We start from the raw sequence: 13524 nt of genomic DNA, 5'->3' as shown, positions 1-13524 counted from the left end.
ATTTATGATAGGGCTGTTTCTGTATTTATCCCTTCCCCTGTACCCACAGGTAACAGTGAGTACAATGCCCAGAGTGTAGCAGAATGATGTATATTGCATGATTAACTCCTCCAAATCTGTAATGGGGACAAGAAACCAATCCAGGCCTTAAATAATTCACTCTATGCTCCTTACCTTTCTTCCACAGGATACGGGGGGAAGGGCTGCCAGCAGGTAAGCAGGACAGTGTCACCGGCTCTCCTTCTAGCACCACAATGTCCTTTAACTTGATATGGAAGACTGGGGGGAAGTCTGAAACAAGCCACAGAGATTATTCTTAATATGAGCAATCTCCAAATCCCTTAATAATCTACCTAAAGTATGAATGGATAAACCTGCTACCCTCCTGATGCAGGACCTTTTCCAGTGATTGTATCACATGTGGGGCCTGTACAAAGTCACTGGCTGCCATTCACATCTACAGCCTCAGCTGATGGAATCTTCTGCCAGCCACCAATTGGGCCCATACAAGAGCCAACAACCATCCAGTATGTTCAAGGGTTGAATCAGCAGCCCACATCTACCCAAGTATGGAAACCTCTAGTTTGTGCAAGCCTGTTCTCCTGTACAACACATACAACACATTCATCTTACCTTAAAGGGGCTGTTCGTCTTTAAATTAACTTTTAGTAAGTGAGCAAGAAAGTGATATTCTGAGACAATGTGTGAATGGTTTTCATTTTTTTATTATTTGTGGCTTTTGAGTTATTGAGCTTTTTATTCAGCAGCTCTCCAGTTTGCAATTTAAGCAATATGGTTGCTAGGATCTAAATTACCCTAGCAGCCATGCATTGATTTGAATAAGAGACTGGAATATGAATAGGAGAGGGACTGAATAGAAAGATGAGTAATAAAACATAGCAATTACAATACGTGTAGCCTTACAGAGCATTTGTTTTTTAGATGGGGTCAGTGAATTAGCTATTCTATAACATACTAAACTTACAGTAAAGGTGAACCACCCAGTGCCGGGTAATTCCAGCTCGGCGCCCCAGGCAACCTGGCAGACACACCGTGTTCTGCGGCTGTGCGTAAAGGAGGACGTGCATGCATCTCTCAGTAATGGACTAGGTGTAAGCTGCTTATGAGGTACGTGCCTGGCACCCCCAAACTTTGCACCCTAGGCACGTGCCTCTTCTGCCTACCCCTAGTTCTGGCTCTGGAGCCACCCCTATAAGTTCATGGTACACTTTAAATTACATATACCACTGTTTTCTAACAGATGTTGCTGTACTACAGTTCCTAGTATTTTTCAACATATAATCAAGCATTCAGGCATGCTTGGAGTTGTAAGTTAATGACATTAAATAAATGATGATGATGATGATGATGATGATGACATCTGAGTCACTGGGTAAAGTAAGAGGCAATCTAGGATACATAGCATAGCTTGGCCCACTGCATCTCAGTGAGTATCATGAGCCGCCCACAAAATTTATGTCTGTGCCTCATTCCTAAATCTGAAATTGTCCTGAGAATAAATGTCTGCAACTCTTTCCTAAAACTGAAGTCCAAATCTGTGCCAACTACTACCTGTACATGGAGTTACCTGTAGTTACGCACATTGTTCACTGTGTACATGACTACTAAAATGTACATGGCATATGTTAGAGTAGAATTGAAAAGGTATGATATTGTATCTGCATAGGAATGTATTTCAGCTAAGGCTAGCCCAGTATGGGTGCATGTCATTAAACATCTGTGCGGATCTGTATAAGGGGAGCTTGGCTATATGCTGTGTAAGGAGTCAAGTAACCCAGTAATTACTATGATGTGCTTTATGTTCTCAGTCTTAGCACAGAACATTGGAATAAAGACAATTTTCGGCTGGTCCAATGTTATCTGAAATGCGCAGTAAAGCAGGTGCTAGATAGAACATAGGCAACTGGAACTACTTCCCATTAGAAAGTTCATAAATCTCATAAATATAATGTGTGATATCACACTAATGTGCAATGAAACACTTACACTTATTACATTGAATAAAAAATAATATAGGGATTATAACTATCATGTATTTTTCCATGTATCTTCTTTTCTCTCTCTTTACTATTTCCCTCTGAATTCCCTTTCTTTCCCTCCTTGTTTGCCTTTATTTTCATTCTACCCAGGGGGGTCCCATTGTCCCTGGATACAGTTGTGTTGTGCTGAGTGGATTGTGTTACACATAGGGAACGCTTTGTGTTATGGAGACAGTGGGGAAGTGACAGTTGTACTGCCCCAGGCTCCCTCCTCTTCCTCCTCCCTCTGGTTACTAAGGACTCTCTGACTCCTATAAAATAGGGCACAGGGAAGGCAGGTGAGATCAGAACTCCAATATCCGAGCACATAACTAATCGGAACTAGGAGACTATCTGCCAACAACATGGTGAGTGTGGGACTGGGGTTCTCTGCAAATAAGGACAATATGCCTACTATATTGTGTTCTGCCAATCTGTGCCATTTCTGCTGTGTATTTGCCATATATTATGTATCTATTCTGTGCATATCTGCCATCTGTTCTGTGTTCTGTCAGCCTGTGCTGTCTATGCTGTGTGTATAACTGATATATATTCTGATGCTGCTAGTCTGTGTCATCAGTTCTGTGTGCTGTCAGTTTCTTTCATTTGTTTTCTGCGTATTATATATTTTGTTACTGGACTGTGTCATCTGTCTTTTGTGCACCTGCCATGTATGTTGTTTGCTGCCAATCTGCCTGTACTATGTGTAAACACAAACCCCCATATGTATTAAATGGCACTAAGTTTGCCCAGGAGCAGAAACAAATAAGATGTTTGATTTTAAACAGGTGACCAGTAAATTCTACCTGCTGATTGGTTGCTATGGGTTACTGCTCCTGGGCAAACGTAGTGCCTTTTATTGCATAACCCCCTGAGTATTTTCTGTGCTGATAGACTTTGCCAATTGATCCATATGTACCGCTATATTACCCTGTGGTCATGTCTGCCTGAGCCATCTGTTCCCTATTCACCTGACACATTTTGTGTGGGAGTCTCAGTCTTTTGCTCTTTGCTTACCTGCTACATATTCTGCATGCTTCCAGTGTGGCCCACCTGTAGTTATGGCCATATATTCTGTGTGCCATCTATCTTGTGTGATTCCAGTCTGTGCCACACTATGGATTGCTCCTGGTCTGATCTGCAAATCTCTTCTCTATATATTATGATCACACTGTTGTACCAGCTCTTGACGTTTTTCTCCCTGTGATTTTCCACCACAGAGGGAATGTATCTCAGTACATGTGGGGCAGGCCGGAGTGCAAATTGGCAATGCATGCTGGGAGTTATATTGTCTGGAACATGGGATCCAACCAGACGGTCAGATGCCCAGCGACAAAACCATTGGTGGAGGAGATGATTCCTTCAACACCTTCTTCAGTGAGACAGGAGCTGGGAAGCATGTCCCTCGTGCTGTGTTTGTTGACCTGGAGCCAACTGTGATTGGTAAGTACTAAAGTTGCCTTGTGCCTTAAAGGAGAACTAAACCCTAAAAATTAACATGGCTAAAAATGCCATTTTTATATAGTGAACTTATTGCATCAGCCTAAAGTTTCAGCTTCTCAATAGCAGCAATGATCCAGGACTTCAAATTTGTCACAGGGGGTCACCATCTTGGAAAGTGTCTGTGACACTCACATGCTCAGTGGGCTCTGAGCAGCTGTTGATAAGCAAATTATCAACAGACAATGAGGTTGGCCTGTAATATAAGCTGATGCTACAGGGCTGATTATTAAATTCTGATGCTAGTTACATAGTTACATAGTTACATAGTTAAATTGGGTTGAAAAAAGACAAAGTCCATCAAGTTCAACCCCTCCAAATGAAAACCCAGCATCCATACACACACCCCTCCCTACTTTCACATAAATTCTATATACCCATATATATACTAACTATAGAGCTTAGTATCACAATAGCCTTTGATATCCAAAAAATCATTCAAGTCATTCTTAAAGGCATTAACTGAATCAGCATCACAACATCACCCGGCAGTGCATTCCACAACCTCACTGTCCTGACTGTGAAGAACCACCTACGTTGCTTCAAATGAAAGTTCTTTTCTTCTAGTCTAAAGGGGTGGTCTCTGCTACGGTGATCCACTTTATGGGTAAAAAGGTCCCCTGCTATTTGTCTATAATGTCCTCTGATGTACTTGTAAAGTGTAATCATGTCCCCTCGCAAGCGCCTTTTTTCTAGAGAAAACAACCCCAACCTTGACAGTCTACCCTCATAATTTAAGTCTTCCATCCCTCTAACCAATTTAGTTGCACGTCTCTGCACTCTCTCCAGCTCATTTATATCCCTCTTAAGGACTAGAGTCCAAAACTGAACTGCATACTCCAGATGAGGCCTTACCAGGGACCTATAAAGAGGCATAATTATGTTTTCATCCCTTGAGTTAATGCCCTTTTTTATGCAAGACAGAACTTTATTTGCTTTAGTAGTCACAGAATGACACTGCCCAGAATTAGACAACTTGTTATCTACAAAAACCCCTAAATACTTCTCATTTAAGGAAACTCCCAACACTCTGCCATTTAGTGTATAACTTGCACTGGTTTATGTGCTGCCATGTAGTAATTATCTGTATTAATTATTAATCAGCTTATATTGTGGCATTTATGTTCTCTATATATATCATTATGTTATGAGTCTGTCCCTAAGCTCAGTAAGTGACATCAGCACAGAGCATGTGCAGTGAATCAGCAGAAAAGAAGATGGGGAGCTACTGGGGCATCTTTGGAGACACATATCTTTACTGCTAAAGGGCTGTGGTTGTCTTGAGCTGGTACAGAAGCACAAAACATAATGTACAACATTTCTAGCCTACTTCTTTAGTTAGGCTTTAGTTCTCCTTTAAGTGTCTGACAATATATAATACACAAAAGCCATGAATATCTTGTAAATTATATCCTTATAAACGGTGAGTTCTGATGTCATCAGTTATAAATGGTGAGTTCTGATGTCATTTCTGTTACATAACTCACTGAAACTTGTGTATTATAATAAATAAAGTACCCCCAGTTGCAAAATATGAGGATATTAGAAGTTACCTCGGAGTTCCATGACCTGTATAAAAACACACGCCTTTTGGCCTCGTGTTTTTATATTTTACAAGGGGGGTACTTTATTCACTATATAAACTACCTACTACAGTTTTGTGCAGCTGAGCCTTAGTGTCCTACTAAATCAACACCTAATTTACTCTCTGTGGTTACTGGTCTTTGTGTGGTTTCTAGTAGCCCATAGAAACCAATCAGCAGGAAGTATTTATGTAAATAAAACCTTTATGTCTTAGGCATGTACTAAGTAGATAGTAGTACAGTATGTCTTAAGGCAGCAGAGGTGTATCCAAAGCTGAATTAAAATATTAAATGGAATGCCTTAGGCCTATACCTGAGAATGGAAATTCTAGAGAAAAACAGATGTAATTTCTCAAGAAACATTACATGATAGATATGAGCTGCTAGCACCTCTTTTAAGTGTTTTGTTGTATATTCTGACCAATATTAACTTTGCCCTACAGATGAGGTTCGGACAGGTACCTACCGCCAGCTTTTCCACCCTGAGCAACTCATCACAGGCAAAGAAGATGCTGCCAATAACTACGCCCGTGGTCATTACACCATCGGCAAGGAGATAATTGACTTGGTGCTGGACAGAATCCGCAAACTGGTAAGTTTATTGAGATGACTGGCAATGAAACAGGCTACTATAGTCTGACCAGTTCTTTACAAAGCAATTTTTTAACTTCTTACTATTACTAGTACAGTATATTTATTCTCATGTTGTTAAACAGAACAGCTAATTTCCTAACAATATTAGTATCTTATATATGATACATATTTTTCATATTTATAATGAACTTTTTATCTTGTTTCTAAGGCTGATCAGTGCACTGGACTCCAGGGCTTCCTCATCTTTCACAGCTTTGGAGGCGGTACTGGCTCTGGATTCACCTCCCTTCTGATGGAACGTCTCTCTGTTGACTATGGCAAGAAGTCCAAGCTGGAATTCTCTATCTATCCAGCCCCTCAAATCTCTACAGCTGTGGTGGAACCCTACAACGCTATCCTCACCACCCACACAACCCTGGAACATTCTGACTGTGCCTTTATGGTGGATAATGAAGCCATTTATGACATCTGCAGAAGGAACCTTGACATTGAACGTCCAACCTACACCAACCTGAACCGTCTGATTGGCCAGATTGTTTCATCTATCACAGCTTCCCTCAGATTTGATGGAGCTCTGAATGTGGACCTGACAGAATTCCAAACCAACTTGGTACCCTACCCCCGTATCCATTTCCCTCTGGCCACCTATGCCCCTGTTATCTCTGCAGAGAAAGCTTATCATGAGCAGCTCTCTGTATCTGAGATCACAAATGCTTGCTTTGAGCCAGCCAATCAGTTGGTGAAATGCGACCCCCGTCATGGTAAATACATGGCCTGTTGCCTGTTGTACCGTGGTGATGTGGTGCCCAAAGATGTCAATGCTGCTATTGCCACAGTAAAAACCAAGCGCACCATCCAGTTTGTTGACTGGTGCCCAACTGGTTTTAAGGTTGGTATTAACTACCAGCCACCAACTGTGGTTCCTGGTGGGGATCTGGCAAAAGTTCAGCGTGCTGTGTGCATGTTAAGTAACACCACCGCCATTGCTGAGGCCTGGGCTCGCCTGGATCACAAGTTTGACCTTATGTATGCCAAGCGTGCCTTTGTGCACTGGTATGTAGGGGAGGGAATGGAGGAAGGGGAGTTCTCTGAGGCCCGTGAAGATATGGCTGCCCTGGAGAAGGATTATGAGGAGGTTGGTACTGACAGTGTGGAGGGAGAGGGAGAAGGAGAAGAGGGAGAAGAGTACTAAAAGTATGCCTAAAGTAATTCAGACATTACTGTGTGAGATGAATATGTGTGTAGACAATGACAGATATCAGCTTTAAAAAAATATTAATAAAAGTTATACAACACATCTATCTGTTTCTTATTGCAACAATTTGTCACTGATTTCTGCGTATGTTATACCAAGGAGACCATACTTTAAGGGTAGGGACACACTGGGCGATTTGGGGAGATTTAGTCGCCTGGCGACTAATCGCCGCGACTTTCCACGACCAATCTTCCCCGAATGCCTCCCCTCACTCTGCGCCTGGATAAAATGAAAAATCGCCTGCGCTAATCACACGCGGCGATTTGTTTTCCGAAGTCGCCCGAAGTTTCCTCGTGAGGCAACTTCGGGCGATTTCGGAAAACGAATCGCCGTGTGTGATTAGCGCCGGCGACTTTTCATTTTATCCAGGCGCAGAGTGAGGGGAGGCATTCGGGGAGAAAAGTCGCTGCGATTAGTCGCCAGGCGACTAAATCTCCCCAAATCGCCCAGTGTGTCCCTACCCTAATAGCTCTTCAACACTTCTATGGATCTAGTATTAAACTTGTTCTCAAACAGGTCCATCCTGTGTGTATCACAGCTGCTCAGAACTTAGTGCAGACAGTAGCATGTATTTGTTCTAATTTCTGTTCATCTTGAAAACCAAAAAAAATATCCAGAGGTCAGTGCTAACAGTGCTGTGACTTTACTTCTACTGTTTGTGACATCTAAAATGTTTGTACCTGAATAAATCTGCTACATATGTAAGATACTTGACCATATATGGTCTTTAATTTACAATTCCTAAATAATGCAATCATTTACAACATTTGTACATGGTTCATGAAGGATAATATTAAACTCAGTTTTTATTTCAGGAGGGGGGAGGATCCCTGAAGCAGCTCACCTAGTTCCCTAAACAAAATAAACCAACTCGCACTGGAAGCAAACACATACACAAGGGGGAACCAAAGGTACAGATTACAAATTTGACTAGTAATTAGGGCTGCTACTTTGTACTAGTGCAGTAACTGGAGATGGGTAGTGATCTAGTCTGGTAAAAGCTACAATATTTTTTAGACTATAGTATGCACTTCCGTTAAGGAAAACAAAAGTGTTAGAAAACAAAATAAAATCTGACAAAGTAGCTGTTTTAGGGTAAGAACTAAAGCAAAATCAGTAGCCAATCTATTGGAGTTAAAGGACAAGCAGATCATTTTATATAAATCTATGTTGAATAAAGCCTATATAAAGGATTCTGAAAATATATTCTTTCTTAAAGCCTTATTTTAACAGAAGGTATTCATATCAAAAGCCAAAAATTAAAGGTTTTAACTCTCATCCAAAGAATCATTGGTAGAGACATGGGAAGTATGACTTTTGGCTAAGTGTATCTCTTCTCACCCTAATCTCTCTGGTTCTTCCATTTGGTTACTCTCTCAAGTCCTACTCCTCAGAAGCCTGATGAGATCCAAGAAGACTGAAACAGGTTGTCTGTAAGTGGGCTGATGGTTCTGAATCAGATGGGACTGTATGTGCTAGTATCCAGTGCTTCTGGATGAATAGTTGGCCACATGCACATAAATGAGTAATCTGCATGTCTCATGCTGTGATTACTTGAGTGAAAATTAAAAATTCTCATTTTGAGATGTAAGGGAATACTATTTGAGTTGTATTAGGAAAGATTTTGGTTATAAGACTTTTACTCCATTTATTACATAGTTGAGGGGCTTTTTGTCTCCTTTTAGCCAAACTCAATCATTTCATAATCCTCCCCCCACAAGTAATGGTTCCTTTACAAAGCATACCTGATTCATGGCGAATGTATTGTCGGCCAACTATACTGCCCGCCTCATTCATCATACTAGCGGGGATACTTGGCTGTGATGTCATCTTCTCCTTTTTGCTGCGTGACAGGCCCCAACGATCCCATCTTGAGCGCCTATCATCTGTAAAGGAAAGGGGTAATATTAGCTGTCACGATAACGGAGCAGATCTGGTCTTCCTACTTATACATAGTAAATCCCATTTGTTTTTAAAATAGGGGATGTTACAGCATGCAGCAAGTTTATTGTGGGGGAAGAGGAGCTCAAACATACTTATAGCCAGAGCCATTTATACAGTATATCCTGAATAATATATTAATTGTCTGAACTCACCCTTGACTACCATTTCAGACTTGATGCTGAGACCAGATTCAATAGACTCTGTCGATGGAGCTGAAACCTGGGAAGCAAGTTGGTTTTGGGGTATTCCTAGTTTCCTTAAGTTCTCTCCTTCTGAGTTGGATCTCCTGAGTAAAGACATTAATGGAGAGCTTTTGTCTGTACGTCCTTCTTTCTTCTCTGTTCTCTCTTCATCCCTTCTGTCATCTGATTGGCTCCTTAGTTTCAAAGAAAGTCGATCCATGGTATTGCCTATTTTCTTTCTCATGGCCAACACTGGTGATTGACTACTCTTTTTCTGGTCCTTTAGATGTTTATCTGTGATGGTTTCTATTGAGCCTGTTTCAGAGTTTAGGCTCTCTGTGTCCTTCTTGTCTTTGGAACTTCCTCTACCTATTGACCACGATAGTCGTCTACCAGTACCTTCTACTTCTTCTGCTGGTTTTTGCTTCCTTTCAGTTGGCGGAGTTCTCTTAAATTTCAAAGAAAGCTTTCTCATAAAACTTGAATCCCTCTCAGCATCTGGCAGATCTTGCACTGATCTTGATCTTTCATGCAGTCCAAGAGCTGCAGGAACAAGGAACTCTAATGGGACACCTACAGGGCTTGGCCTGTACATTTCTTCTTCCCGGGATGCATGGGCTGCAGCTAAATTCTTTTCCTCTGACCAGGTTCTGGTAAGCTTTTTCAAACCTCGGGTAAGAGAATTTTCACGGTTCCTCTTGAACTTAGCTTCAAAGATTTCTTCTGAATCAATGTTGCTGATAAATGGAACATTCTCTGTGCTGGAAGATCTGGTGGTGTTAATTAACTTTGGTGCTTCTGATGGCTCTTCCTTGCCTTCTTTCTTCGACACTTGTGATATTATTTGAGCCTTTGCAGAAGACTGATTCTCCTTAGAGGATAACGGAATTTCCTGAAATACTAGTTGAGCTTTTAATGGGGTCTTTGAAATTTCTTCGGGAATACTAGCTGTTTCTTGTTCCTGAGGCGTTTGAAGAGTTTGAATCATAGCAGCATAAGGTGACTGTATAGTTGTTGTCTTATTTACTGGCTGGATAGCTGGAGAAGATGTTTTTTCTTTAACTGATAGATGTGGAATTGATACATCTTTTTTAGGCACTGCATCTGCAATCTGTACTTGTGCAGTCGAAGGCTTTAGCACTTCAGAGACTGGCACAGTCAATGGTAATGGAACAGCAGCTTGTGGTAACAAATGTTCTTTATTTTTATCTTGCAGGTCTGTTGTTTCAATGTTTGATATGGATTCTTTGTCCTTAATAGCCATTGGTGAAGAGTACCCCTCTTTCGATTTAGGCATATCATTTGCCAGTGCTGGAGATGGTAAAGGTTCAGTTGGCACAGTTAGAGAATGCTTAGAAGGCAAAGGTAAGGGTGGTGGCTTTGTTGGCACTGTTTCAATTGATGAAATAGTAGCTGGCAAGTTCATATCACTAGGTGTTTTTCCATGTGTCTTATCTGTTTGAATACTTGGTAACTCTGTTTTAGATGCCATTTCATCCAATGGTGGAGTCACTCTTGGAAGAACAATTACCAAGTCTTTTAAGGAATTTGATGCTTTCTCCGTATGAAGAGGTGTGGTGCCTTTCCCAGCCTCTTTATCACTCTGAGTTTGGGACTCCCCATTTTCCACCTTTGATTGCTGTGCTTCTGGGGTTAGAGATTTGGGAATCATCTCACGTGGTGTTTCAGGACGAGATTCTAAACGTGACTGGTCTGTCAATGCTGAAAGAGAAGGAGACTCTTTAAGACGCTGTGCCTCCAACTGGGCAAGAGGTATTTCCAGGGGTGCCCCTGATCTGCGATGCATAACCAGTGGCTCTGTGTCACTGTGAGAAAAGGAACTGGTTTTCCTCAAGACTCTTTCTTCTGTTGTTTCTCTACCAGGAGCAGCCTCACTGGAAGCAGCTCGAGTTAGTTTGATGGCAGGAATAGGGCTTAGAGAAGATTTATCACTCCTGGGGGAACGCTTTTTGTCTACAGAAAGTGTTTCTATGAGTGGGCCTCTAAGACCACTGAGTTTTCCATCTGCTGAACCTCCTCTCAACAGTCTCTGCCTCATCATTTCTAACCGCTGAGCATATTCTTCATCAGCTGATCCAAACCTTTTTCGTAGTGTGCCTCGATCGTCTAATCTACCTGGGCTCCTGCTTCGGGTTGGTAGCTCCATTGAGGCAGCTTTTATCATTCCCTTATCTGGTCGATTTCTCTCTTCATCTCCATCTGTTGTGGATAAATTGAGCAAAAGAGCACTATCTGCAGAGCTTCCCCTCCTCAGCTCCCCTCTACGAGCTGTTATTAGTTCACCATCAGGAACATCAGAAGATTCCAAGCTGGATCCTTTCTTCAGAGGTCTCCGTGGATGCTCCTGTCTTTTTTTAGTTTCAGAAATTTCCTCATCAGAGGAAGAACCAACTTCAGCTTCATCAGACCTATTCCTGGTAAGGGATCCCTTGGCATGCTTGGACAATGGACTTGCTTGGACTGTTGCTTCTTTGTGTGGAACTCCTTGATCTTTAAATGTGCTGCTAATTTCCATAGCCTGACTTCCTTCTTCTTCATCTTCTCTACAACTGTCATTGTCCTGGGGCTGAGATGGCTGTTCCTCATCTGTTGGGATCTCATTCAAGGACATACGTGATCCAGAGAACTGGACCTGGAGAGGCATAGGGACAAAGGGAAGCTCTTCCAGGTCATCAGAATCAGAAGAGGATGACAACCCAGATGACTCCTTGGAATTTTTCGGTATAGCAATGGACATGTGATTGCTTTTATCTTGAAGCAGCTCTGGAATGGTTCTCATCACCATTTTGGACTTATAACTGATAAGTGAGCGCTGAGAAACCAAACACAAGACATTTATTTTGTTAAAGGGATTCTGTCATGATTTTTATGATGTAGTTTTTTAAATTAAGTTAATATAATGTTTAAGTTAATGTAATTTTTAAATTACACTGTTTACACTGCAAATAATTCACTTTACAATGTAAAGTTTCATTCCTGAACCAGCAAGTGTATTTTTTTATTTGTAATATTAGTGTGTAGGCAGCCATCTTGGGACATTTTGCCTGGTCATGTGCTTTCAGAAAAAGCCAGCAATTTAGGGTGGAACTGCTTTCTGGCAGGCTGCTGTTTCTCCTACTCAATGTAATCGAAGGTGTCACAGTGGGACCTGGATTTTACAATTGAATGCTGTTCTAAGATCTACCAGGGAGCTGTTATCTTGTGTTAGGGAGCTGCTTTCTGGTTACCTTCTGGTTCTGCTGATGGGCTGCTGAGGGGGGGGGAGGGAGAGGGATGATAAAAAGACTGAAGGGCTGCATGAAAGGTGGGTTATATTTCCGCTCTAAAGCCTTAATATTTCCTGTAATACAAAATATTTTCATTCCACTCATTATCTAAATAAATTGGTAATTACTACTGAATATACATTTTTTGCTATTTAGGTACATCCCAACGGCCCATGTGAATACAGTGCTGCCTATTGCAGGTGGTGCTGTATTCACCTCCTTCTGTGGGCAGGGTGCAAAGTGCACATGGCAGCTTGCATTTGTTTTTTGCACTTTGCATCCTGTCCTACCGCATCCTGTTTACAGGTGCTATCTTGTTTGCTTTTCACTACAAAAGATGATGCGCCATTTCACAGCTCAATTTGACTTACCTGCCATTTGCGGCGAGACTGGAAGAGCTTCAGATGGTCTGTGCTGATACTTCTCCCTTTTGCTAAAGTCTGAAAGAAGATTAAGGATATTAACGTTAATATGTACATTAAAAATGCCCTAATCCACAACCTTCAAAATTGAAGCAAGCTGTATTAATCTGTAATATGGTATGAGCTACAACAGCAAGTCATGACAAACTCACTTTGAACCATGGGTGCTCCAAACTCTCTTCAGCATTGGGCCGCCTGCAGTAATAAGGTCAATGTTAGTAAGAATATTAACAAGCAAAAATGTATGTGTATATATATAGTGTGTGTGTATATATATATATATATATATATATATATATATATATATATATATATATATATATATATATATATATATAGTGATTCAGTCACAAAAAAGAGCATTTGTTACCCACTGCTTGAAACTATGCCAACTATTGTTTATTTTACAAATGTCTGCCCATTGGACAGTTTACAGTATCTATGGGAAGAAAGAATAGTTTCTACAGTTTTTCCTGTACATAATAATCTCCCCTTGATTTACTGTGTCTGAGAGTGTAGTCAATACAAATCTGGAAGGAGGAAATCATTATTTGTCCTTGCGCTGCATGCAAAAAACAAGTTCAACATAAAAGGTCAATATCATTTGTTGAATTGGAAAGGAGCTATTACAAACCTAGTTTAAGTCCTGTGGGGAAAAAAGTTAATAAACGCTGTACTCAGCAAAGCTCAACATTTTTCCTTGCAGTGGGAGGGAGAG

General features: G+C 41.1%; 2 protein-coding genes across 5 annotated transcripts in view; one reads left to right on the top strand and one right to left on the bottom strand.

The window, feature by feature from the left end:
* The window catches only part of LOC108701290 (striated muscle preferentially expressed protein kinase-like), a 134644-nt gene that overhangs the window by 12457 nt on the left and 108663 nt on the right, over nucleotides 1–13524 (bottom strand). For all 4 annotated transcript variants that reach the window (XM_041575968.1, XM_041575969.1, XM_041575970.1 and 1 more), the window contains 5 exons: nucleotides 12959–13001; nucleotides 12756–12824; nucleotides 9068–11930; nucleotides 8717–8857; nucleotides 175–291 (listed from right to left, as the gene is read on the bottom strand). In XM_041575968.1, the coding sequence (XP_041431902.1) occupies nucleotides 175–291; nucleotides 8717–8857; nucleotides 9068–11930; nucleotides 12756–12824; nucleotides 12959–13001 (3233 nt within the window). The remainder of the gene's footprint in view (nucleotides 1–174; nucleotides 292–8716; nucleotides 8858–9067; nucleotides 11931–12755; nucleotides 12825–12958; nucleotides 13002–13524) is intronic.
* Nucleotides 2252–7013, top strand: LOC121397893 (tubulin alpha-1D chain-like). The gene is made up of 4 exons (XM_041575974.1): nucleotides 2252–2407; nucleotides 3260–3482; nucleotides 5566–5714; nucleotides 5925–7013. The coding sequence occupies exons 1-4, from the start codon at nucleotides 2405–2407 to the stop codon at nucleotides 6906–6908; spliced, it is 1359 nt and encodes a 452-aa protein (XP_041431908.1). The 5' UTR covers nucleotides 2252–2404; the 3' UTR covers nucleotides 6909–7013.

The sequence above is a fragment of the Xenopus laevis genome, chromosome 9_10L, assembly GCF_017654675.1.
Source record: "Xenopus laevis strain J_2021 chromosome 9_10L, Xenopus_laevis_v10.1, whole genome shotgun sequence".
In the NCBI taxonomy this organism is placed as follows: Eukaryota; Metazoa; Chordata; class Amphibia; order Anura; family Pipidae; genus Xenopus; species Xenopus laevis.
The sequence above is the reverse complement of the archived record's forward strand: the minus strand, read 5'-3'. Positions and strand labels throughout refer to the sequence as shown.